This window comes from Choloepus didactylus, chromosome 1 (genome assembly GCF_015220235.1).
Source record: "Choloepus didactylus isolate mChoDid1 chromosome 1, mChoDid1.pri, whole genome shotgun sequence".
NCBI lineage: Eukaryota > Metazoa > Chordata > Mammalia > Pilosa > Megalonychidae > Choloepus > Choloepus didactylus.
The window spans coordinates 139,455,169-139,480,765 of NC_051307.1; the positions used below are offsets into that span (position 1 = coordinate 139,455,169).

At 37.6% G+C, this 25,597-nt stretch overlaps 1 protein-coding gene across 6 annotated transcripts in view; it reads left to right on the top strand.

Annotated features, from left to right (window-relative positions):
• The window catches only part of PLCH1 (phospholipase C eta 1), a 262,393-nt gene that overhangs the window by 129,354 nt on the left and 107,442 nt on the right, over positions 1-25,597 (top strand). For all 6 annotated transcript variants that reach the window (XM_037842070.1, XM_037842071.1, XM_037842073.1 and 3 more), the window contains exons 3-4: positions 15,444-15,590; positions 20,075-20,318. In XM_037842070.1, the coding sequence (XP_037697998.1) occupies positions 15,444-15,590; positions 20,075-20,318 (391 nt within the window). The remainder of the gene's footprint in view (positions 1-15,443; positions 15,591-20,074; positions 20,319-25,597) is intronic.

The window sequence follows — 25,597 nt, forward strand, 5'->3', positions numbered from 1 at the left end:
TTTTCAATTCTAAAATTTTCCTCCATCACATTAAAGCATTTTATTATTTGTCTTTTGATTTTCAAATCTCTTTTTCAGTTCTTATTCCATAAGGGAAAATAACATATTAGGTATTTTTAAAAGGTCATTTTTTTATTATAAAAAATATTACTTGTTTATTGGAGAAAAAGTGGAAAACTCTGGAGAGAATAAAGAAAAATGTGAATCATCCATAACCCTGTAATCCAGAAACATAGTTGGTATTTTGGTATAAAGTTTTCTAGTCTTTTTTCTTTTTCCCTTGATAAACAGTATACAAATGTATTGTTACACCTTTGTGTGATTCACTACAGTGTAGTAGTCATTAAAAAGCAAGTGTAGATGGTAGATACCAAATGAGGAAGTGAATCACCAAAAAAATTGGGAGGACCTATAATAATGCTGCCTCTTCTGTAATATGGAGAAATCTCACAATGACCCAAAAACCTACTTTAAGAAGTTTACTAAATTGAACTTGGAATTCTGGAGAATAAATATTTTGACTGGATAAATTCTTCCAGTACCTGGGTGACTCCATTGTACTGAACTGTAGGTTGAATAGTCTAATGAAATGTTTTCAAATCAATTCTTCATTATAAACAGAAGTGATAATACATTGATTACCAGTAGTTATCAACCCTCAGTCAAATCTTGGGTTTAAATGTTAAAAATCACTGTTCCTGAGGTAGCCACAAATCAGTCGTCACCTTTTATTCACAAAATAATCTTTAATTTGTTTTTCACGGGCAGAAGACAAGAGTTGGAGATCTCCTTTTGATTTGCTCATCAGGAGCCACTAATTCTTTCATCTGATCATTTAGAGAACAAAAACATATGGAGTCCAAACTATGAGCTTGGGCCTGTTTTACTCACAGGAAACCAGGATAAATGTTTTATTTCTACCCTCATGGAGCTTACATTTTAGTGGGCAAAGACAGAAAGTAAAGAAGAAAAGGGCTGTTAATAGTAGGCAACCAGGAGGTGTCTTCAAGTTGGATGGTCAGGACCTGCCCCTCTGGGTTATGTAATCTTAAACCTGAATATCAAGAAGGAACAGTCCATGAAAGTGGAGGTGGGTGGATGGGTGTGGGGGGGTGGTGAGGGGGGAGCATTCCAGGGAGAAGAACAGCAAGTACAAAGTGTGCTGTGTAACTACTTGGAGCCTGGTGATCAGTGGGTGGGGGGTGGAATGGGGGTGTTGAAGTAGGACGGATAGTGGACAGCCCAGGGTGAGGAATTTGGGTTTATTGATATTTCCAGTGGGTGGCCATTGGATTGTTTTGAAAGGTCTAATTAATCTTTTAAAAATACTATTTTGGCAGTGACTAGAGAATAGATTTGGTGGGAAGCAGGGAAATCAGCTGGATTACTCTTTCGGGCATCCAGGTGAATGATGATGATGAGGTTTGGATTAGGGTGCCACCATGTTTTTGAAGAGAAGTGGTGGATTGGAGTTGAGTTTTAGACAAAGAGTGGAGACTTTTTGAAGAATAGAGATGATTAAGGAAAGAGGAAACAAGGATAACGTCATGGTTTTTGCCTGAAACAATAGGGAATAAATCCATTTACTGAGATGGAAAGGCTGGATAAGTAAGCTTACGATTTCTATGATATGTAAGATTCTTTGTTAGACATTCCAAAGCCATCATATAGTAGTTGTAAATACAAACCTGGAATTTGAAGCCAGAGGATGTTGCTAGAAATTTACATTTGGAGTCATTTAAGCATAGACTGGAATTAATGCCCCAGGTATAGACCACATTACTTATGATGAGATAGAAACTCAAATTCTTTTAACATTTTGAAGCAGTTTTATTGCATTGCCTTGGAATTTTCAATGACTCAGAATTGGCAAACAAACCCTTGAGCTGCTGCTCATTCAAGAAGAAACTCATATTTGTTGAATGCCTGTGTGTGCCAAGAATTGAGCAAAATCATCTCATTTAATCATCACCATGATTTTTTTTCTATGAATGTGTGAGGAAATTGGCTCAGGGTTAAATCTGTGGACAAGATGACACTTGCAAGTGAGCAGGGAATATGGGATTTGAATCCAGATCTTTTGGCCTTCATTTTGTTTCATTGTGTTCTCCATTGGCTGGGTTTCAAGGGAGTGGCACTATTTTCTTTTGTTTGCCCTTGCAAATTATGTGCATTTTTAGAGCGAGTATAACACTTCCATATACACTTTAAAAAAATGAATCAAAGTAATAATATTTGCTCATGGCAAAGATGGAAATTCCTTAACAGTACAGAAAGTTTTAAGGAGAGAAGTGAAGTATTCTTACCTCTTTAAGTATTGTTCTCTTTCCACAATTCCAGAAATTTTCCAATGCTATACAGCATATATTTATGTCTATACATTAAAAAACTCAAGTAGAATCATTCTATAAATACTGTTTTGTAACTTGTTTATTCACTTAATATATCTTGGAAGCTCTCCTTTTTTGACAATTTTAGATTTGTGATATTCTTTTAATGACAGTGTGATATTTTATTTAATCAGTTCTCATGGACACATGGATTACTTCCAGTCTTTTGTTTTTGTTTAAAAAACAAGGTGATAATGAACATATATAGGTGTGTGTATTTGCTTTAATATACCAGTATCTCTATAGTATAAATTCCTGATATTATAATTATGGGGTAAAAATGCATGCTCGTTTTAAATTTAGATACATACTGTCAAATTGATTCAAAAATTGTCATCCACTTTACATTCTTACTATCAGCCCCCCACATGACCTTTTGTAGCATTAAATTTTTTGCTTATCAGCGAAAATATTATTTCACTCTAACTGTAAGTTTTTTTAACCATGAATGTAAGTTTAAGCATTTTCTTCTATCTTTATTTTATTGGTCACTTCTATGAATTGCCTCTTCATATCCTTTTGCCTATTTTTAATTGGGTGGGTTGTTAGTTTTTTCTTATTGATTTGCGGGAGCCCTTTATTCATGGATATTAACCCTTTATTCATTATGGATGTTTGCAACTATTTTCTCCTAGTCTGTTGCTTGTTTGAAGTTTGTTTATGGTTTACATAGATTTGCATGTAGTTAAATTTATCATCCTTTTCCATTTGGGCTTCTGGAGAGTATAAATTTTGTGGCTTCTGTCCTTTGCCCATGTTACAGAAGATGTGGAATCCTTAATCTGGAATAACTTCTAGGAGGACAGACTTAGTTTATATATTTAAAGTTGTACAAATGACAGTTGCTGAAATATATGTCCTGCATTTCATTGACCTATCAATGTTATGTATGAGTGACTCTGCCAATGTCCTTCCTATGTTTCTGACATCAAGAACCATTTAAGTGGCAGTCAGGTTCTCATCATCCTTGCCACCCACCTCCCACTTTTGCCCTGTACTGCCTCTCTTTCTGATCTTTTGGTTCTTTCTGGTAGGCTCTCTTCACCATCAACATTTTTGTTTCTGGTTGCTTTTTCTTGTCCCTGCCACCATTGTGTTTAATATTTGCTACTCTCTCTTGATTCATCTCTAACACTCTCCTTCTCCCCCATGACATTTTTTTTTCTGTTCATTGTCAATTCTCTTATACTTCCCAGGCTTTCCTTGAAATATTTCATCAGTCATAGGATAACCTTGCATGTTTCTCAGCCCTGTTCATGCCTGCTGGTTGGTCAGCTACTTTCTGCTTAAGTGTGCGCATCTCTGTCATTATATCTGAATTCAGAAAGTGTCAAGAAATCCTATTTCTGAATAATTTTGGTTCTACTGCTGGCCTTTTTTTGCTGGGGCTGACTATTTAGAAAACTTTGTAGCACATCTGCTCTGATTATATATGCAAACTTTGCTTAAAAGTTTCATTTTTTTCCTCTTGTCTCCCATTTTTAGATTTTTCTACTATTTTTAAAAAAATGATTTTAAGATCTGTTATGCAATGACTTGGTCTGGCAGCTCCAATCAAAAGACCAGAAATAGACTGTGCTGAATGCTCGCTCAATGATATTTACATAGTATTTCATGTTTTTAAAAAAGGAAGCTTATGATATTATGACAAGGGTATGGATCAGAAAACATGATTTTTGAAAAGTGAACTTGAGATACTTCCATGCATTTTTCTCACCACACGGAGATCTATTTTTTTAGTCATATTTTTTTTATTGTAGAATATAACATATATACATAGAAGTGATATCTTTCCAAATGAAATTTAACAAGTAGCTAGAGAATAAATTTCAATGAATATTATGGGTTACATACATCTCCACAGTTTCATTTATTTTCTTATTGTGAAATATGTATACAGAAAAGGCAATATCTTTAGAAGTATGCTTTAACAATTAGTTATATAGGAAATTTTAAAAGTTGTTATGAGTTGTAGTACCGTAGCTTCAGTTATTTCCTTATTGTGAAATATTACGTATATACAAAAATGTAATAGCTTTCAAATTACAATTCAACAAGTAGCTATAGAACACATTTTAAAGGGTGCTATGTGTTACAGTTTTACCATTTCAATTCTTTCCTTCTAGCTATTCTAATACCCCAGCAACTAAGAAAAAGAAAATTATATAGAAATTCAGTATTCATAATCCTTTGTTAAATTCCATCTTGTCTTTTGCTACCCCTTCCTCTAGTTTAATCACTTTCCTGATCTTCAGGTCATTACACAGTGACCACCCTAACTTGTTCATGTTAAAAAGGGGTGTCAACTTTATGAGAAAAGGGGACACATCTAGTTGATGTTCTTGAAGAGGCTATTGCCTCTGGGTTTTGGGACTTAGCTAGCATAGGAGTTCTCTGAAGAATTTAAGTTTCTGAAGAATAAGCTTAGTGAGTGAAACCTTTATAGAATATCATATAGGGACCCGGGTATTCTTTAAGATTTTGGGGACTACTGTTGACTTGGGCTTATCATACTGTGGTCGTTTGGCATATGTAGGTGAAGCTTGCATAGGAGTAACCTCCAGGACAGCCTCTTGACTCTACCTGAATTCTTTTAACCACCGCAACCTTATTTTGTTGCCTCCCCACTCCCCCTTTAGGTCAAAAAGACATTCTCAATACCTTGATGCTAGGGCCAGGCTCATTCGCGTAATCCATGTCCCATGTTGCTGGGGAGACTCATTCATCTGGTGGGTCCTGTCCCATGTCAAGGGGAGGGTGATGAATTTATTTGCAGAGTTAGTCTAAGAGAGAGAAAGTCCACATTTGAGCAACAAAAGAGGTTCTCTGGAGGTGACTCCTAGGCATAATTATAGGTGGGCTTAGCCTCCCTTTACAACCATCAGTTTCATAAGAGCAAGCCTCAAGATCAAGGGTTTGACTTATAAAGTAGGGGGTTCCTAAGTTCACATAGCATATGTTATATCCACGATCATCCATCCATATCTTGTATTATCACTTAGTTGTACAATCATCATCACTCCACACGGAGATCTATTTTTATGTTTCTTAGGATGGATGGTTGCTTTACAAAAACACCTTCCACAGAACTACAGTGGTGGCTTTAAATGCCATGCAACTGGATTTCCAATTGGCTGCTGCTGGGAGGTGGCTAGGCCAGCTCTAGCACAACAGGGGTCTCCAAGACCTTCAGACCCTGGGAAACTATTGGCTTGAGAGCAACAAAGGTTTGGGGGCAGAAAGAAGGGGCACTTTGTTTTCTAGGGGAAAGTGTGGTCTCTTCCTCCGGTTTCTGTTATTTCTCTCTTGAATGGAAAATCTCAAAGTCATACAGAATTAGGATCTAAGTTTGTATGAAATCATCTTAAGCTTTCTTGAAATTTTTTTCTTTTGGTAAAGGTAATAAGGGTTCAACTGTAAGAATTGGGAATTCCTGGGGTGTCCAAATTTGTTGGAGTACAGAATCAACATTTCTTTTTAAAAGGCAGTTAAAATAGAGTGCACAATGACTTGGAAAAATGGATTAGGCAATAATTTCAACAAATACTTGTTGTATGTTCAGTATGTGTAGTGCATTGTGTTAGTATCCTGTAGAAGTATCTTGCTGTTGAAAGAGATGGCTCACTTGGTAGGGTGGAGGTGAGGTTAGATAAAATGCCAGTTGATTGGTCATTAGTACTCAAAGCTGAGAAAGCACCTTTGACCTATTTAGCAGTCATGTAGAAGGTAGGGGGGACCTGAAATTCTCAGAGATTGAGCAGTCCCCAAGGACACAAGAGATTTTAGGGAAATAATCGATAACAGTTACTGAACATTGGAATTTCTTATCTTTTAAACCTGAACTTCAACTGGGATATTTCATATTTCATCAGTATAGGGATGACTTTGTGCTAATGTCCAAATATGCAACCGACCAGTAGGCCTTTGCTTCTTTCATTTAAGTGTTCCTGAATCGAGGCCCAGTGTGTAACGGGGTGACTGCTATTGGCTCCCAGTGATCACATAGTAGTCAGGTAAGGTAAGCAGTAATGCTGCCTGAAGCTGAACTTTTAAAATTCAGATTCTCAGGTCCCAGGCGCTCTAGGGTACTGTATTTTAAAGACAAGCCAGGATTTGGGACCAGTGGCTGCTGTATGAGAAGATGGATTTGATCACAAAGGTCCTTACTCAGCTTCTGTCTCCTAATAGCCATGTACACTTCCATTTACGAGTATTTCATTTTGACCCAAGGATCAGTCCAATAGTAAGTTTCTGATAGTGCTTTGAAATTAGTATGTAGTATGGTACATGATTTTTTTTTTGGAGCATGCTGTGGAAATACCTTTATGCTCTGACATGACAATTCTTACAGAATTAAGAAAAAAATTTTTTACCAGCCTTAGGGAAGGTTAAGCTTTATTGATTTAGCAGAACAAATTGCTCCTTGTTAGCGTCACTCAAGAAACAGCCAAGAGAATTTGGGGTAAGCAATAAGTGAAACTGGCCTTCCCATTATAGAGCAATTATTAAGCTCTAATTTTAAAAATGTAATCAGCAGAGTATTTCTAATTTATTAAAAATAATAACTACTCTTGACACATTCTAAGTGGGGAGATAAAAATGCTCACAGACCTAGAACAAGAACAAAAGAAAATGTACCACATATTCTCATTTTGACCCTGAGGGGCCAAGCTCAAATTCTGTCTCCTCTGGAGTCCACTTGGATTCCTCTCTCCTTAGTTGAAATTGCCTATATTGTTTTGCATCTCCCTCCATTCTATTGTTACTTTTCATGCAGTACTTATCTGTCTTGTCATTCCCATGAAATGTCTCTCATGTGATACATAAGGTTTCTAAACGCTAAAGCCTGTTACATTATTGACTTCTAGTATTTGGTAGAAATGGTCTCAGAGAACCAGCAGTCCAGATTTGGGGGGACCAAGCTAGTAGTCTGGACGAGATTGGAAGATGAACATTACACATGGTGAAAAGGAGGGAGCACTGCCCTGGGAGTCATAGGACTTGGGTTCAAGCCTGGGCTCTGCCATGTACTAGCTTTATAACCCTACACAGATCTACTCACTTATTTGAATCTGTTTCATCCACTCTGCAATGAGGGGGACTTAATTATCTCTGCTTACTTCACAGAGATATTGTGAGGAATAAGGGAGATATTATACGTCAGTGATCTTAACTCTAGATGCACATTAGAACCCTGGGAAGCTTAAACAAACAAACAAAATAGGTACCCAGGCCCATCCCAGAGATTCTGATTTAATTGGTATGTGCTGGGGCTTTGCCATCAACACTTTTAAGAAAGTCCTTGAGTGATTTTAAAGTACAACCAGGGTGGAGACCATGAAGAACCTTGTAAGATAACAATTTTCTCTATGAATAATGGTCAGTATTTGTGGTGGCTTGGGATCTTTGCCCCTAAATATCCAGTATGATGTCATCACTGATTAAATGATGGAACAGAGCCTGTGATATTGTTTAATGTTGTTTGTAATAAACTGTATTGTGGAATGGTGGTGACACTATTACTTGTGGTCTTATGTTAAAGTAGAAAACTCTTTACATATTAGATGGAACTAAATTTAGATTTTTTTTAAAAAATTAAAAAATTAGAATCTCATCCATGGGATAGCATTAAAATAAAACCAAAAAACCATAGTGTTATGAATTCTTATTAGTATTTCATTTATTTCCGAGGGCTAACAATGTGGACCAGAAACATTTGTTAAATATAAAATAGGTCTCATTAAAAAATAAAGTATTTTTGTAGAAGGCTTTAATAAAATAGAACAGATTTCTGACATTTTAAAAATTACTTATTAATTCCTTTCACCTTTCCTTGATCTAAATCCCTCATTTGTATTTATCAACTTACAATCCTATCACCTATGTCCAAATACAGTTGAAAACAAATTCCAAACTGTTAGTGCTAACCAATTAGTTTTGAAAAGCATTTCACATAATCATATCTTCTCCACAGAAATGATTTAGGCAATGAAAAGAAAAATCAATGAGCTTCACATTGTTTGCTCTTCTCTGGGAAAAATCATGACTTAATAAGAGTGGAGCCCCATGGTTGTTTGTAAATACATTTAATCAGAAGCTGCTATTATTTGACTTTAAAGCCAGACTACTGTAAAGGAATGACTTTTCAAGTGAAGACATTCCCTGTGAAGAGCAATTATATTTTATAAAGATCATTAAAAAAATTCATGTCGGTAATAAGATATCAAGATGTTAATCAGTTTTTTTTTTTCCCTTAAATGATTCCAAAAGACTTTCTGATGAGCTGGGAATGGTCCTTTATTAAAAGATAAAATAACATTTGTGAAAGCTAGATCAACTGTTTATAGACTCACAGAACTTAGAGGAAAACACCTTTTTAGGTTGAGGAAAGTGGGATATTCAGAGTTACTCAATGATCTTCCGGCGTCCACATGGCCAGTTAGTGAGCCTGAACCGTTTTTGTTCACCATCGTCCACCGCCCCACCCCTGAATGTGTGGACAAACACTGTGATCCAGGTACAGTACCCACAAACAAGATTTCCTCAGCATGTGCTGCCTACGGAGTCTCAAGATTTATTTTGGTTTGTGCTGAGAATTAAACAAATATACCCTTTACTTTTTTTTCTAATGATTTTAAATAATCTTCCTTTCCTTCCTTTGAGAGAAAAGCATTCCCTGCTTTATTTGGCTTTTATTTTTCACATAGAAATGAAATTGTTTCAGAAGCTAATCCCTTTCACTCAGATTTCTTATAATTTGTGGAAGCTGGCAAGAAATCAGTTCACATTTTTCACGTACCATTTTTGCTGAAAAAATTCTCTGCAGAGAACCCCATTGTTTTTGTTTTTTTGCCTGCTGATGCACAGTTGGTGATCAGTGTTTCAGTATAGTTGTGTTCACAAAAGAACGCAAATGATATTTCTTGTATGATCTGAACACATAAATGTGAGAAACTGTCTCGAGATGACCTTTGGAACAGAGAGACTAAGCAGGGCACTAGGTTGTTTTTATTACTACTGGGGTGATTTTGCTTCTTGGCCCTTTCAAAGGTTAGAGCTAAGAAATATGTTAAGCTGTATGCATACATACACACATAAATGTACAAATATACATTTTACAAATACAAAAGTTCTGTTTATTTTGTTTTTCTTTCCACTTGCCATTTTTTATTGATTTAATTTTATTTTTGAATATGTGGGATACTAAGAGAAGTGTCACTACTTCCTTATCTCTTCCAGTCAATCTCTCCCACCCTTGTAGGTAACCAATTTCATTATTTTCTGGTTATCTTTCTTCTCTTTCATTTTGTAATGATTAACAAATATTTCTGTATTTTAAAATTTCCCCTCCTTTTCTTACAAAACAGATACCTTGCTATATATGTACTTATTCATACTTTACATTATTCACTTAACAATATCTCCTGGAAATTGCTCCATATCAATTCATAGAGATCTTTGTCATTACCTTTTATAGCTACATAGTACTTCGTTTTGTGTGAGTATATTATTTTATTCAACCAGTTTCTTATTCAGGGTCATTTTTCCCTAATTGCCAATGGGAGAGTTTGGAGGGAGGAAGTAAAGACAAAACAAAACAAAACAAAAAACAGGAATCAGCATCAGGAACCTTAAAAACATTATGCTGATAGGGGACTGGTGGTTTGATGGGTTGAGCCCTCTACCACAGGTTTTACCCTTGGGAAGATGGTTGCTGCAAAGGAGAGGCTAGGCCTCCCTGTGGTTGTGCCTAAGAGCCTCCTCCCGAATGCCTCTTTGTTGCTCAGATGTGGCCCTGTCTCTCTAGCTAAGCCGACTTGAAAGGTGAAATCACTGCCCTCCCCCCTACGTGGGATCAGACACCCAGGGGAGTGAATCTCCCTGGCAACGTAGAATATGACTCCCGGGGAGGAATGTAGACCTGGCATCGTGGGACGGAGAACATCTTCTTGACCAAAAGGGGGATGTGAAAGGAAATGAAATAAGCTTCAGTGGCAGAGAGAATCCAAAAGGACCCGAGAGGTCACTCTGGTGGGCACTCTTACGCACACTTTAGACAACCCTTTTTAGGTTCTAAAGAATTGGGGTAGCTGGTGGTGGATACCTGAAACTATCAAACTACAACCCAGAACCCATGAATCTCGAAGACAGTTGTATAAAAATGTAGCTTATGAGGGGTGACAAGGGGATTGGGAAAGCCATAAGGACCACACTCCACTTTGTCTAGTTTATGGATGGATGAGTAGAAGAATAGGGGAAGGAAACAAACAGACAAAGGTACCCAGTGTTCTTTTTTACTTCAATTGCTCTTTTTTACTCCAATTATTAATCTTGTTATTCTTGTGTGTGTGCTAATGAAGGTGTCAGGGATTGATTTGGGTGATGAATGTACAACTATGTAATGGTACTGTGAACAATTGAAAGTACGATTTGTTTTGTATGACTGCGTGGTATATGAATATATCTCAATAAAATGAAGATTAAAAAAAAAAACAAACATTATGCTGAATATAAGAAATCAGACAAAAGACCATATATTGTATGATTTGATTTATATGAAATGTCCAGAAAAGGCAAATCCATAGACACAGAAGTAGATGAATGGTTATCTCAGATAAGAGTGGGGAAATGACTACAAATGGTCATGATGTTTCTTCTTGGATTGATGGAAATGTTCTAAGACTTGAGTATCATACAACTCTGTAAATATACTAAAATCATAGAATTGCACATATAAAGTGGGGAACTTTATTGTAAGTAAATTGTATCCCAATAAAGTTGTTAAAAAACTAAGCCTTGGGTGGCATGTATGACATTCCTAACAGAACATGATTATCTCTGATCAAACCTGGCTTAAAGAAATTAAATCCTGCTTAGATGTTATATTTACTTAGTGAAAATGTTGGGATTTCCCCCATGCCATTCATATAAACTTTCTATTATGTTACTTCCAGGCAAAAGGGTATTTTTTAAAAACAGCATTTTCTGTTTGAGGAGTTTAAGTGAACTGATAAGCCCTAGGAAATTTACTTATTTTAAACTGATTGTTACAGAAACTATTGATTTAATCCATTTAAAGAGTTGAATTCTAAAGGATCTCGTGGACCATACTGTTGCTCCTTTCATTTTATAGATGAAACTCTGTTTAGTTTTAAAACTCGGTAATAAAGTTTGGAATATTCTCCCCTATACATCTGTTCTTCTCGTTAAATATTTGTGCTATTCTGTTAGGCAGCCATTAATATGATAATTATCAAGACTACGTAGAAACATGGAAAATGGTTTATAATACAAATGAAAAAAAGCAGAATGCCAAGTGGCTTAAATACTTGATTGTAACCAGTGAAACACATACATGTATCTGTTGAGATCTGGAGCATAACAGATAAAAACAATCTGTGTGTTATGTGATGGGCTGATGGGGCTTTTCCCTTTAATATTCTTCAATATTGCTGCATTGCATCCTAATAAACTTGTTTCCTAGAAATATTAAGGCTGCTGCATGTTGGCAGCTGCCTGAATTTTTAACCTGCATTTGTAGATTTGCCTCAGAGAATCTCCAATGTTGAAAATGTGTGTAATGAGGTTATATAATTCTAAACCACCAGAGATCTTCCCTTTGTTTACCTGCAATAAAGTCATTCTGATTCTCTTGTATGGAATCTATTAATCTGGCATCTATGGAGAATGACTTTTAAAGAAGGTGGTAACTGCTGTTAGCCATCTCTATTGAAGGCAGGGCAAGAAGAAATTGGCTTGTGCTGACATATAAGTGATTTAGATGAAATTGGAAGAATATTTTGTCTCTGACATTGTGATTATTATCTACTGGAATGAGTTACAGAGAATGAGAGTGCTTCCTTGGTTAGCATTACAACTTCCATGGACTGTTTACTATCAGGTTTGGGGAAGGGAGAAGTAGATTAGATGGCTCTCAGAACTCCACTGGACTCATTTTTTTTGGTTTGACTCTAGCCCAATGGCTTTTAAATATGATTTGAGGATTGAGGGAGGAAGCATAAAGAAGCTAGATAAACCACATAAAATTTAAGCAGCTCATTGTTGCAGACCCTAACTCTACCAAGTACTTTGTAGCCATATATACTTGTCCACTGCAACAGATGATGCTGGAGTTTTAGCCAAGGGATACCCATGGCTGAGCCAGTGGGATAAATAAGAAGCTAATGAATATTTAATATACTGTATTAGCATCCTCCTTCATTGAGGGATTAGATTCTACTTTCTAAAATGTCTGGGTTTTTCTGAATGATGATTGTTAAGTTGTAGTTGATATTCTTAGCCCAAGTAGCTGATTACTCTTTTATTTCCCTGGGCTTTTCCCATTAAAATGTTGAGATGTTATAGAGATAGCACTTCCATTACAGGGAAAAGCAATGGAAAAGTTGAAGGGAAAGGTAAATAAGGGCAGTGTGAACAAATTGGAGGACTCCGGGTCAGATATTGGCAGTCCTTTGCTATAAAGTCTTCAATGATTAGGTAATTAAATTTTCTACTTTAGTTTAAGCAATTTACTTTATATCTCCCTTCTCAAAGAGGCATCTTCCTGAATAGTCTGCCAATCCTTTTCTCAGAAATATCTAGTGGATTCCCAATTGCTGATGGAATAAAAACTTACCATATCAGCATTCCCAAACCCTCCAAAGACTAATGTTACCTGCCAATGGAATCATGTGCCCTGTCAATTCCCTTTGGAGCCACTCTTCCAAAGACTGGGGTCAATCTTGTCCTTATTCTCTGATCATATTCCCAGTCTTTACTGTCCCCAAGTCCTCACTGATGCTGTTTTATTGCTACTGTTCTCTCCATCCCAGCCCACTGTATCCTTTTTCTATGGACTTCCATTGTATTTCTGTCTTTAATTCTGATTTGGCATTTTTTAAAAAGATGTCAATTAAAAAAAACTATAATAGTATCGACAATTTATAGTGTTTATGATATTCCAGGTACTGTTTTCAGTACTTCACATGAATTAATTCATTCAGTCCTTTCAATTCAAAAGGCAAATACTATCCATTTTATAGCTAAGGAAACAGAGGTAGACGGAGGTTAACTGACTTGTCCAGGAATATGCAGCTAGTTAGTGTCAAATCTGGGGTTCTACCCCAGCCTGTCTGGATCCAGACCCTGGATTCTTAACTACAACCCTAAACTGCCATTAATAAATTATATTTTTAGGTGTTTCATTTCCCTAAAATTTAAGCTCTTTAAGGTCAAAGACAAAGTCTGTTTGTTCTTTGTTTTATCCTCATGAACTAGACCTGTACGTGGAAAAAGGAGTTGCTTCTGTAAATGTCTGTTTATTGATGTGACCCATAGGCAGTGGTCAGTAAACTTGTAATAGATTTTATGAAAGGGATGGTTTGCCTTAATACACTGACTCCCCCTCTTTTGTTCTTCTTTATTTTACTAATGTGAGATGGTTAATGTGGCTGTTGAGAATTCAAATCTGTGATTTTCACTGCCTAAACCAGTGGGACTCATGGGCCTCACGTAAAATGTTGGGTGGATCTACCACTTGTGTGAAACCAAATCTCAAGTTTTGTTCTATGCTTCAAAGTAAACTTTTTAAGTTTGTGTTTGTTTTCTTAAGCAATATTTTTCTTATTTGGATATTTGCTTTGTCAGATAAATTGATAAAGGCAACTTGTACTTCACCTTCCCTATAAATTCTGAAACTGTATTTAATCCTATCTGGTTCCTCCTTAATTTCTTTGGGGGGCAGGGAGTGGGTGGGTGGGAAGGCTCTCTCTGGAGTAAATGGCCAAAGTTGATTATGCTTACAATGTTGAGCTTTTGGATGAAATTATTTTTGCTTGTAAAGACAAGATACTGAAGTCTAAAGTTGTTGAAGTTTATTTACTGGGTTTGTTTTACCAGTTGTTCCTCTCTAACAGCAATGAGATTGATAAGGTAGGACCTTGGGGCCAGACGTTTTGAGTGTCCTAATGATTATATGTGTGTCTGTGTATCAGTCAGCAGTCTTTGTGAAACAAAAGCTGTTTCTGACTGATCGAATGAAAAAAAAAAATATTTGGAAGGATATTGCATAACTCGCAGAATCAAGAGGAGAACTGAATCAAGCCTTGGGAAGGATAAGAACTGTGCTATCTGTGGCATCTTGGGGTGGCTGACCAGGAATATCTCTTAAATCTTGGCTGTTGATGTGGCTCAGCCCTGTTTCCATGCTGTGCTCTGCTCAGCATCCATGTTCCTTGGCAGGAGTCAAATTTGCATCAAGCTTGGTCAGGTGCCCAATCCTTAGTCAGGGGTGATTGTCCACCAAAGGCACGTGAAATGGAAGAGGAGTATTTCCAAAGGAAATGTTGGGTGCTAGGACCAAAAGAAGGGGAAATAGGAAAATCCCACAGATGCCCACTTCCATCGAGGTTCATCTCAAAGCAGAGGATTATGGCTTTAACTTGGACAGTAAAGTGATTGGCTATTACCTGAATTTAATTGCCAAGTTATTCCTCTAGATGGAAAAATCCTAGCAGGTTAATACATCAACAAATGTTTACATTCAATTGTGAAAACTTAAATTTTTCTAATCTCTTTTAAAAAATTATACTTATTAAGCTATTTTCAAACATACACAAAAATATAAAATATTAACCCACATGTAGCCATTATCCAAAATCAACAAGTGTCAACATTTTGCATATCTTATTTCTGTTGATTTTATTTTAAAGCATTATAATAAGTTGTTTATACAAGTGGCTGTAATAAAAACTCAGACAATTTAACTTTGTGATCATAAGTCACCCCAAAAAACAATATGTTGCCTATTACAACAAAAGATAGTTCTGTTCATCAGTAATGCACTGTCTGTTTGGAAGTAGAATTTTATTTCAGTCAATAAAGTTTAAGCCTGATGAATCAGTTCCTTAACAATTCCCTTTTCCTGTTACCTCTACCAGCTTTGTTTCCTGTTCTGTGGAGTCTTTGAGGGTGAATCAGACGTTTTATCTGACAGGAACCCTGGTAAGTACATGTATTGTATAACAGCTGAACGTGCTCTCTTCTCTTTTGCAGTCGAAAGATGCATGAGTGTAATGCAGTCCGGGACACAGATGATCAAACTGAAGCGTGGGACCAAGGGGCTTGTTCGGCTCTTTTACCTGGATGAACACCGTACCCGCCTCCGATGGCGACCCTCAAGGAAGAGTGAAAAGGCAAAGAGTAAAATGAGCTTTTAATTCTTTGCTTAGCTTGACAGAATTACACACTGGCTGTATTGGGTGCGAGTTGTGGAAGCTTCACATCTGTGGAACTTTCATAGTTTTGGAGTTTTGGTAATGGATGTGTAGAGACAGGATAAGTGATGATAATTTTTGCTTTTATGGGGGGGATAGAATTTAAATCCATAAAAGTTTTCTTGTCAATGAATGTTGTAAATGCTATTTCTCCTGCATTGGAGACATGGAGTAATTTTTGGTTGGGTTATGAGGTTTTACAGCATAAAAACTTTTTATTTTCCTATAAAATGTGAAGGAGTCATAACTACCCTGGATGTTAAAGCATAATGCCATATTGTAAGCAGAGTTAATTGGTTAATGAATTAATGAAATTATTTTAGTGATATCAAGTTAAGGAGTTTTTATTTGACTCCTAGTTAAAGCTTCTCTTTCCCACACCTTCTACACTCAACACCACGTCCATGTCGAGTCCTCTGTACCATCTCTCTCATCGGCCCCTTCCTTCCTGTTTTCATAGTAACCTCCTCAGTATAGGGACTCTTCACCTCCCCGGTGGCATGTTGTGAAGTTTCCTAACCAACTCCATATGGCTAATTTCTTCTGAATTTGTTTTTCAGTGAAGATGCTTTCCTCTTCAGTAACAGAAGACCTCAACTAAATTAGGCTTATATGATAAATACATTTATTGCCTCACATAACAAGAAACTCAAGAAAGAGACAGGCCTCAGGTGTGGGGCATTGAGGCTCTAGTTCTTTTTCCCTGCAGTTTTCTTGGTTCTGTCCCCCTCCTTGTGTGTTGGTCAAGGCACTAGCCATCTGATAAATGCTATTCTGGGCCACACAACCCAACATGACAGTGAAGGGGGATAAAAGATGGTCCCTTCTGGTATTTCCTTTTTAGGAGAGAAGAGCCTCTTTCCAGACCCTTCTTCAAAGCAGTCTGCCCATGTCTTTTTGGTTAGAACTGGATTGTATGTCCAGACCTAAATTAATTGCAAGCAGTAGGAATGAGGCCACCAAAATATGCTTAGACTCATCAGAACTGGTGCTGGGCACAAGCTCATTTCCTCATGAGTCATATTGGGAATGGGTTGATAACAGAAGAAAATCGAGGCTCTGCCATAAAGGCAGAAGGGAGGCATAGATGGCATATGTACAGTCATTAAGATATTGATTCATGCTTTAAAACAAACCAGCGATAAATCAAAAGCCAATGTTTCAGATGGTCCAAGTCGATTACTCAAAACTCCTTGCCAGTGCTTCTCTGATCAAAACAGTTGATGATGCTCTACTAACTAGATAATGCTAATCTCTGACCTGTCATTCCAGGCCCACTATATTCTAGCCTCTACCCACCTTTCCAACTTTACCTCCCCTTACTTTTCCTCTTGAGCTCTTAGGTCTGGCATGAATGGAGTGGGTCTTATGTTTCTATATATTTATGACTCTTCCCTTGTTCCTCTCTACCTCTAACAGCCCTGCTCTGTCTTCTACATCATAGTGTAGCCGTTTACAGTATTCTCTCTACCAATGCCAATCACTTGGAGTGGTGCTACTCAGTTGCCACTAACAATTTTTCCTTTCAATTTTTCTGTGTTTTTTTCCCTGCAAGTTTCTCTTCTAGCTACAACTAATCACTAGCTCCTTGAAATCTCCCTCCTCCTATCTACTCCAGACTCCACTCTACCCTCTACATATAGTAGACAATAAATACATGATGTGCTTTAAAATATTTTCCTTCATTATTTGTAGCACCAACATTTTACTGGGAAGGTGGACTTATAAAATCAAGTTATGTGGGTTGGAATCTTGGAGGGATTTATTTCAAGGATGTTTTAACAACCCAGGTTAGACTCTGGAGTTTTGCAATGTGCATTGACTGGTGCCTGAGTTAGAGTTTTGCCACCGATCAGTTAATAAGCTCTATTGTCTTGCAAAGGTAGAGGAAAATAGTAAATGGTCCCTTATAATAATAGCTATTGTTTCTTTTTCTTTTTGTCCTCCTGGTTTGGAGGAGGACAAGGCTGGAAGCAGGGACTCCAGTTGGGAAATTTTAGCAACAATCAAGTGACTGCTTGAGTTAAGGCAAGCCTGCAATTACAGAGAGGAGAGTATAAATATATAGCAGGTCAAATCTATAAGACTTGGTGACTGATCATGTTGGGGGAGGTGGAGATGCAGAGGTAGGGAGGAGGAAGGTATCCAGGGCTCAGTCTAATGGGACAGTGATGCCACCAAATGACTTCAGAGATCCAGAAAGAAGGTCTGCAGCTAGGCTTGCATAGGACAAAGGACCTTGGGACCTGCCCAGTTAGAGGATCCATGGAGATACCAATGTGGAGATGTCCGGTAGGAAATTAGGGCATGTGGGTCACCGAGGTCTGTGATCTCGGGCATGTCACTTACCAACGTAGAGTTTCAGTCTCCTTGTTTGTTAAATGGAAATAATATTGTGTCCTCAAGACTTTTTTTAATTAACTTGTCCAAATCTGCCTGGCATAAAATACTGATTTTAAACAGAGAGAAAGAACAGCAGAGGGTTCTAACTATTCTGAGTGAGATCCCTAGAAGGTCACTGGTCTCAAGGGAACCTTGCGCTTTCCCCAGTCACCCATCACCTCACCCTCCCCAACTCCTGGGGCCTAGAGTAGCCCAGGCTTTGACCAGAGGGCTTTCATGTAGCTCAGCATACTTAAGGGTTAGAGAATAATAGCTGTTGTTTCTGAATAACTATCATGTGCTGAGTTCTATGCCTGAGCACTTTGACAATCATAATAATAATTTTACTAGGCATTTACCATGGCTTCCTGCTAAGTGACTTAGGGTCACATGCATGGCTTAGTTCATTAAATTCTGACAACTACCCTATAAAGTAGATACAGTTCTGTGATGTTATCCTCATCATTACACATGGGGAAATTGAGGCTTAAAGAAGTTGAAAACTTGTCCAGGCCACACAGCTAGTAAGCGGTGGAGGTCGGATTTGAACAAAGAGAGTTCATTTCAGAGACCTTGCTTTTATCTGATATGTGCTGGTCGAGGCTATGGCCTCAGGGACCAGAAGATAGCTCAAATTCAAATCCCAACTTTGATGCTCATTAGCCATATACTTCTCTAGTTATGTAATCTCTCTGTGCCTCAGTTTCCTCAACTGTAAAATGGGGATGGTAATAGTGTTTGCCTCATAAAATTGGTGTGGGATTGAATGAGCTGGAAGCATAGAACTTTTATAGTGCTTGCCATGTTCCCCAGACTTTTCAAAATTTTCAAAAAAATTAATAATTTTCAAATATTAATTAATATTTAATTAATACTATTAGTATTAATAGTATTGGTGTTAGCATCAGTACTGCCTCTTCTTAGCACATTGCTCTAAGTATTTGCCTACAGAGAGTAGTTTCTGTTTCTTAATAGTTTTGTTTGACTCATGCCTCCTTCTCCACTCTGTGCTTATTTCAGTTTTAGCTGCTTCTGCTAATTGCTGTTTGACTCTTTACTTCTCATCTCAGGCTGGAAACTGAGAATATGATTGGCCTAATTGGCCCTGAGACTCAGAGATGTCATGTAGCTTGTACACACTACATAGTGAATAAAGCCAAAGCCAGGATTTGAAACTAGGTCTTCCTAGATTTTTTCATTGCATTGAGAAAAGTTCAGTTTTTCTGGCCTAATAACATATTCTTTCCTCTACTAAGAAATTTCATGGATATGACTTTCTACCATATATGTAAGCTTTAGAATCCATAGTTAGAAAACTGTTTAAGATTATGTGTGAGACCATGGGGAAGGGGGCAAATGGTGATATTGAGTCCCAGTAATATTATCAATATAAATGCACTGCAAACTCTGAAAGAATTTAATAAATTCTTTCTCTCTCTGTCCCTCTCTGCTCCTCTGTGCCCCTTTCTCCTCTTTTCTATTTCCTCCACTCCTTTCTGTTTCCAAAAACATTTATTGAGTTCCCTTTACATGTAAGACAGCCCTTTAGTAAGAGCACCCACTAACCTTTATATTACAAAATATATATTACATATTATATATATGACAATATTCTCTGGTTATCTTGTCCAGAAAGATATTGCAAAACCCCAAAGTTTGCTCTGGGTCATGATATATTCTCCTTTCACAAATATGTAAGCTGTAAATCCACCTTTTCATTAATCAACTTTTCTACCAGTTTGCTTGCCCTGGTGAGCATATTTATCCTTCTATCATAAGGTTCATCACATCCTGTATCAAAAGCTTGTAGGGTATTGTCAACACTTCCCAGGAAGGCAAAATGTGGAGAAGGCTCCTAATAGGAAATGGTAGGCATTTATTTTACGTTTGGACTTAAAACCACAGCTCACACCCAACGACTTTGTTCATGCTTAGTTTCTAAGCTTAAAACAATGATTTTACTTTCCTTTTTTCTTAATCTGTGTGTCTTCACCTGCCATATACCTTTGTGCCTCGCTTCCCTCCCAGTAATTATCGACTCCATTTACAAAGTCACCGAGGGCCGGCAGTCTGAAGTATTCCACAGACTGGCCGAGGGGAACTTCGACCCCAGCTGCTGCTTTACCATCTACCATGGCAACCACATGGAGTCCCTGGACCTCATCACCTCCAACCCCGAGGAGGCCCGCACCTGGATAACAGGCCTCAAGTACCTGATGGCTGGCATCAGTGATGAAGACTCCCTTGCCAAAAGGCAGAGGACCCATGACCAATATCCTCTCTAGAACTTCATTTTTGAGCTGTGTGTGTGAGTGAGAGTGAAAGTGAGAAGATAAGATTGTATTTTCCCCATAATTTTGAAGTTTAAAATCACTCTCCTTTCTGCCTTTTTCTTTACCCCTTGCATCTTTATCTCCTGTCCTCATTCTCACCCCATTTTTAAATGAATATGGACATGAAAGATAGAGAAATTTAAGCTTGTATGAACTCAGTTGCAAACTTTTCGTGAAGAGATTGAATTTGACTCTACAATCTGAGAGATCTTCAAATGCAGCCTAAAATTTCCTAAGGCATATGGTAATATTGCCTGTTTTATTGTGTGAGTACTAATTAGCTATAACCAGGAAAACATTAGAGAATTAGAAAAAAATCCCACTTTGTTATCAAGTCAGTTTTGTTTAACAAATACATTTTGAGTTCCAATTATGTACCAGGCACTAAGCTCCTTTCTGCTTTATCTTTCTCACTTTTTAACTTAGTTTGGAAACTGAACTGATTCCTACTCAAGGGGAAGTTATTTTTTAATTTAATAACATTTTTCCTCTTTAAATTGCTGGAGAAGCTGGAGTCTTATTGTTGACTAAACCTAATCTTTTGTCCTGCAGTGCTGCCAAGATAAATGATGAACGTGCTTGGTCTGCAGGCACCCTTTCTGCTGGGGTTGAGCTGGGCATATACCATAGCCCCTCGGGCTTCAATTTCCTTCTCTGTAGAGTGAGTGTGTTAGACTAGTTGACTGCTTTGGTTCCCTTCTTCACATTTTGAATGGCCTTAATGTGCATGTTTCTCTGTCCATTTAGAGAATAACCTTGCTTTCATTAGAATGTGTGAGCTAGTATTTTTTTCCCTGAGAGTGGTGATAAATTTGTGCTGATCTATCTATAATCCCTCACTGAGGATATTGTTGGAACAGACTGAAAATATCCAGCCCATGAAAGATCTTGACAGTGTGAAGTTCTAAGCTGATGAGCCATAGTATTTTTTTCAATATTCACAGTGTGCAGATAAATGCAAGTGGGATTAATAAATGAACAAAACACAAACATAGGAGCTAACCTTCAAGCCTTATTCTGTGAATTGGGTTCCTAGCTCCTTAACATTTGACAAAAACAAACAAACAAAAATAATGAATCAATAAGAATCTTCCTGCTGCAAGCAGCAGAAAGTCAGACTAACAGCGCCTTCAAACAATAAAGAGTATTCATTTCCTCTTGACAGGAATCTGAGATAGAGACTTCCAGGGTCAGTTAATTCAGTGGCTCAATGATGTCATCAGAGAGCCACGATTGCCATTCTCAGCATCTTGGCATACTCCTTCAGCTGACAGCTTTATGGTCATAGAGGGCTGCACCAGCTCAGGCAGCAGCTTAAACACAGCTGTGCTCAGAGACAGCAAAATTTCTTCTCACGAAGAAAAACTTTCCGGAAGTCTACCAAAGATTCATTGCTGGCCAGAATTGCTCTTGCAGGCTCATTCCTAAACCAATCCCTGGCAAGAAAAATCTGAGAATTAAAATATATTTAATTCCTTTAAAATAATTAACTCCATAATATGTTGACATAACATTTTTATAAAAATAGCTATATTTTTCAAAGCAAAACAGTTTAGTGAGAAGAGCAGTGTTGCTTTACTTTGTTGCCAGTCTCTTTAATGTCTGGCTTAAAAAGAACACAGCTGGATTCTCCTATCTGCTTTTGAATTCGATCTGTTTTCATGTGTTGTTTTGGTTGACATATATATAGAAAATCTAACCTCACATAGATATATAATCAGAAAAGGGAGGATGTCATGGTTGCAGAAACTTCCAGGACCATCCTTTGAGGATAGCTGTATTAAGGCCTGTCAAGATTCAGCCTCCTTCCAGTTCCCACCTCCATGAAAGCACATGACCCTTATAAACCTGAACAAAATCAAGGTTCCTATTTAGCAAGAGTGGGAAGGAAGGCAATGGTTGTGGGAGTGACAATCAATCCTGCTATCCCCACCCAGTTAGCACGGACAAATTCACAATGTTCCAGAGAGCCTTTAGCCATGTAAGTCTCTCCCTTAATCCTCGAAATAGGCCAGTGAGAGAAATGGGCACTAATTGTGGAAGACTCTTTTTTGCTTTAATGGGCAATAGTTTTTTTGAGCTTGATTTATTTGTGCATGTTTACTGGCACTAGAAAGTTTTCATAATTGAATTAACCAGGTTGATAGCTGAGGATTCCATATTCTGGAAATATGCTACCTGGAAAGCAAGTATCCCAGAACTCCACAGAGGAACAATATTACAAAAAATATAGATATTTGATGTTTATGTCAGTGAAGAAGAAAAAAAGAGGGAAGGAAGAAATTAATGAGTGTCAGTAAAGAAAAAACTAAAGTCAAAAACAGGGAAAGTTGTATTGAGTCAGAGAACCAATCTCATGCAGATTTGTCAGAATTTGACAGGGTTTTAGATAATATCTTGATAATACTTCTAATTACATTCATTGAGGAGAACAGATTTGAGATGTTCATTATTATTGGATTTTACTTAGGACTAAAAATTTCAACTGTGAATGCATAATGAGAATAATGAATCTTAAGTGACCTTATGGGAATATCCATCCAGTCTAAAGTATAAAGTGAGTTATTTCTGCAGTTATGGCAACTTTGCATGGAGTCAGAGGCAAACTTCTATCTTTTGGAAGCAATGTAGTATCATGGTTAAGGACTAAGCCTCTGGAGCTATGCAGCCTGGGTCCACTCCCAACTGTCACCTGCTGTGTAACTTAGGCAACTTACTTAAACCCTTTTCTGTCAGAATCTTTATCTGTAACATGGCAATGATGTTTACAATAGCACCTACCCTGAGGAGTTGCATGAAGATCAAATGAGTTGATATAGGTAAAGTGCTTAGAAAAGTGTCTGAAACATAGTAAGCACTTTATAAATAATAGCCACTGTTGTTATTGCCGAAGTAGCAGATAGATTGAAGTCCAAAAGCTCAGTGGCCCTACATACAAGGACGATGGCCTGGCACAGAGCCTCTGCACTTTTTCTAGTGAAACCATTCTCTTCCATCTTCTCCGCATCTTATCTTGACCCCATGAAGGAAATTGTTGTCTCTAGTAGAACTTGAGGCAGTCCTTGATGTTTGATGTGGATTAAAGTTTTATACCTTCCTTCTGAATCAGGTGCCTGGCAAACTGCAGTCCACAGGGCAAATCTGAACCACTGCCTTTTTTTGGACAGGCCCTGAGCCAAGAATGGATTTTACATTTTTAAATGGTTGGAGAAAATCAAAAGAATAAAATTTTGTGACATATGAAAATTATATAAAATTCAGATTTCCATTCCCATAATAAAGTTTTATTGCTATACAACCGTGTCCATTCATTTATGTATTGCCTGTAGGTTGTGTTTTGTGTGACAGTGACAAAATTGAATAGTTGTAACTGAGACCAAATAAACTGCAAAACTTAACATATTTACTATCAGGCCCTTATAGAAAAAGTTTGTCCTCTCCTGCACTAAATATTCTTACTTAGTGCTTAGAAAATAGTAGATAGAAATCTAGGTAGAAATTCTAATATTTTTCATTCTGTTTTTAATCTCCTAGTTTTTCTCTGCAGAATGACTTTTATTTTCTTAAAATTGTCATGTGTATATGGATGAGAATCATTAATTCAGGGTTTTCCTGAACATTCAAGTTTTATTAAGAACAGCTATAATATATCAGAAAGTTTTTACCTGCAACTGAATTTTATATTGTGTGCATTGTGACTGGGAAAGAATGGTTTTTCCTTTCATAGAATCTTAGAATTGGAAGGGACTTCAAGGCTATCTAATTGTGCTCCCTGATATTGTAGATGAAGAAACAGAGGCCCCCAGAGGTGATGTGGATGACCCACTGTCACAGAGCCAGTTGACTCAGGACTAGAGTATTATTTCCTAAGTCTGACTCCATCTCTGTTTTTTCATTACCAGCCCCATCTCCCCTAAACCAGCTGTCAAAGCCAGTTTGTGTGTTGACACAGAAGGCCTTGCAGACACAGGCACATCCTAAAGGGTTTGTATCTGCAGGATGTACTTGTTTATAGGGCTTGGCTGTGCCTGTTCTTTTGTGAGGCTTGCCAAAGAATTATGGAATCCAAGGCATTTGAATGAAAATGTTGCTGTCATTAAGCTCATTCAGCACTTCTTTGAATGCTGGCCAAATACTTTGCAGGGTGCAGAGCAGTCTCTGTAGAAATGGGACCCATGGAGTGGGTGCTGTGTGCCCAAAAAATGGGGAAAAATGAGATTCAATTACTTAAGAGTAATTGGCCCAAATCTTTCCCCCTTTTGATCCTTTGGTTATTTTTTCCCTAGACCTGGGGCTTCCTTTAACTTACAGATGTCATATATAATGAGGTCCTGACTGAACTCTTTGAGGAAAAACTGAACTTCAAAGAACTGGGCTGGTTATTTTAAAATATTATACAGAGAACAAAATGTGAAAAAAGGTGATTTTCACATCACCTTCCTTTAACTTCAGAAGGAATAAGCTGTTACCTTTCTAGTTGTTTTTACTTTCTAAGGTACAGTCTCCTACAGTCAATGTGAATCACATAGGGAAGGTGCTGTGTTACCATTGGGAATTTAGTTAATCTTTTGTTTGATGTCATCCGCTTACTAAGCTGATATATCCATTGACCCTCTCCTCTGATACTCTCTGTTCTGGATTGCTAATGCTGCCAGAATGCAAAACACCAGAGATGGATTGGCTTTTATAAAGGGGGTTTATTTGGTTACACAGTTACAGTCTTAAGGCCATAAAGTGTCCAAGGTAACACATCAGCCATCGGGTACCTTCATTGGATGTTCCTTTCTAGGCTGCAGCTCCTCTTCAAAATGTCACTCTCAGTTGCTCTTGGGGCATTTGTCCTCTCTTAGTTTCTCCAGAGCACGAGTCTGCTTTCAACAGCCATCTTCAAACTCTCTCTCGTCTGCAGCTTCTGTGTGTTCTTCGAAGTGTCCCTCTTGGCTGTTGTAAGCTCGCTCTTCTGTCTGAGCTTATATAGGGCTCCAGTGAACTAATCAAGGCCCATGCTGAATGGGCGGGGCCACGCCTCCATGGAAATTATCTAGTCAAAGTTATCACCTACAGTTGGGTGGGGCACATCTCCATGGAAACACTCAATCAAAGAATTACAATCTAATCAACACTAATAGGTCTGCCCACACAAGACTGCATCAAAGATAATGGCGTTTAGGGGGACATAATACATTCAAACTGGCAACACTCTCCCATTCTCCCATTT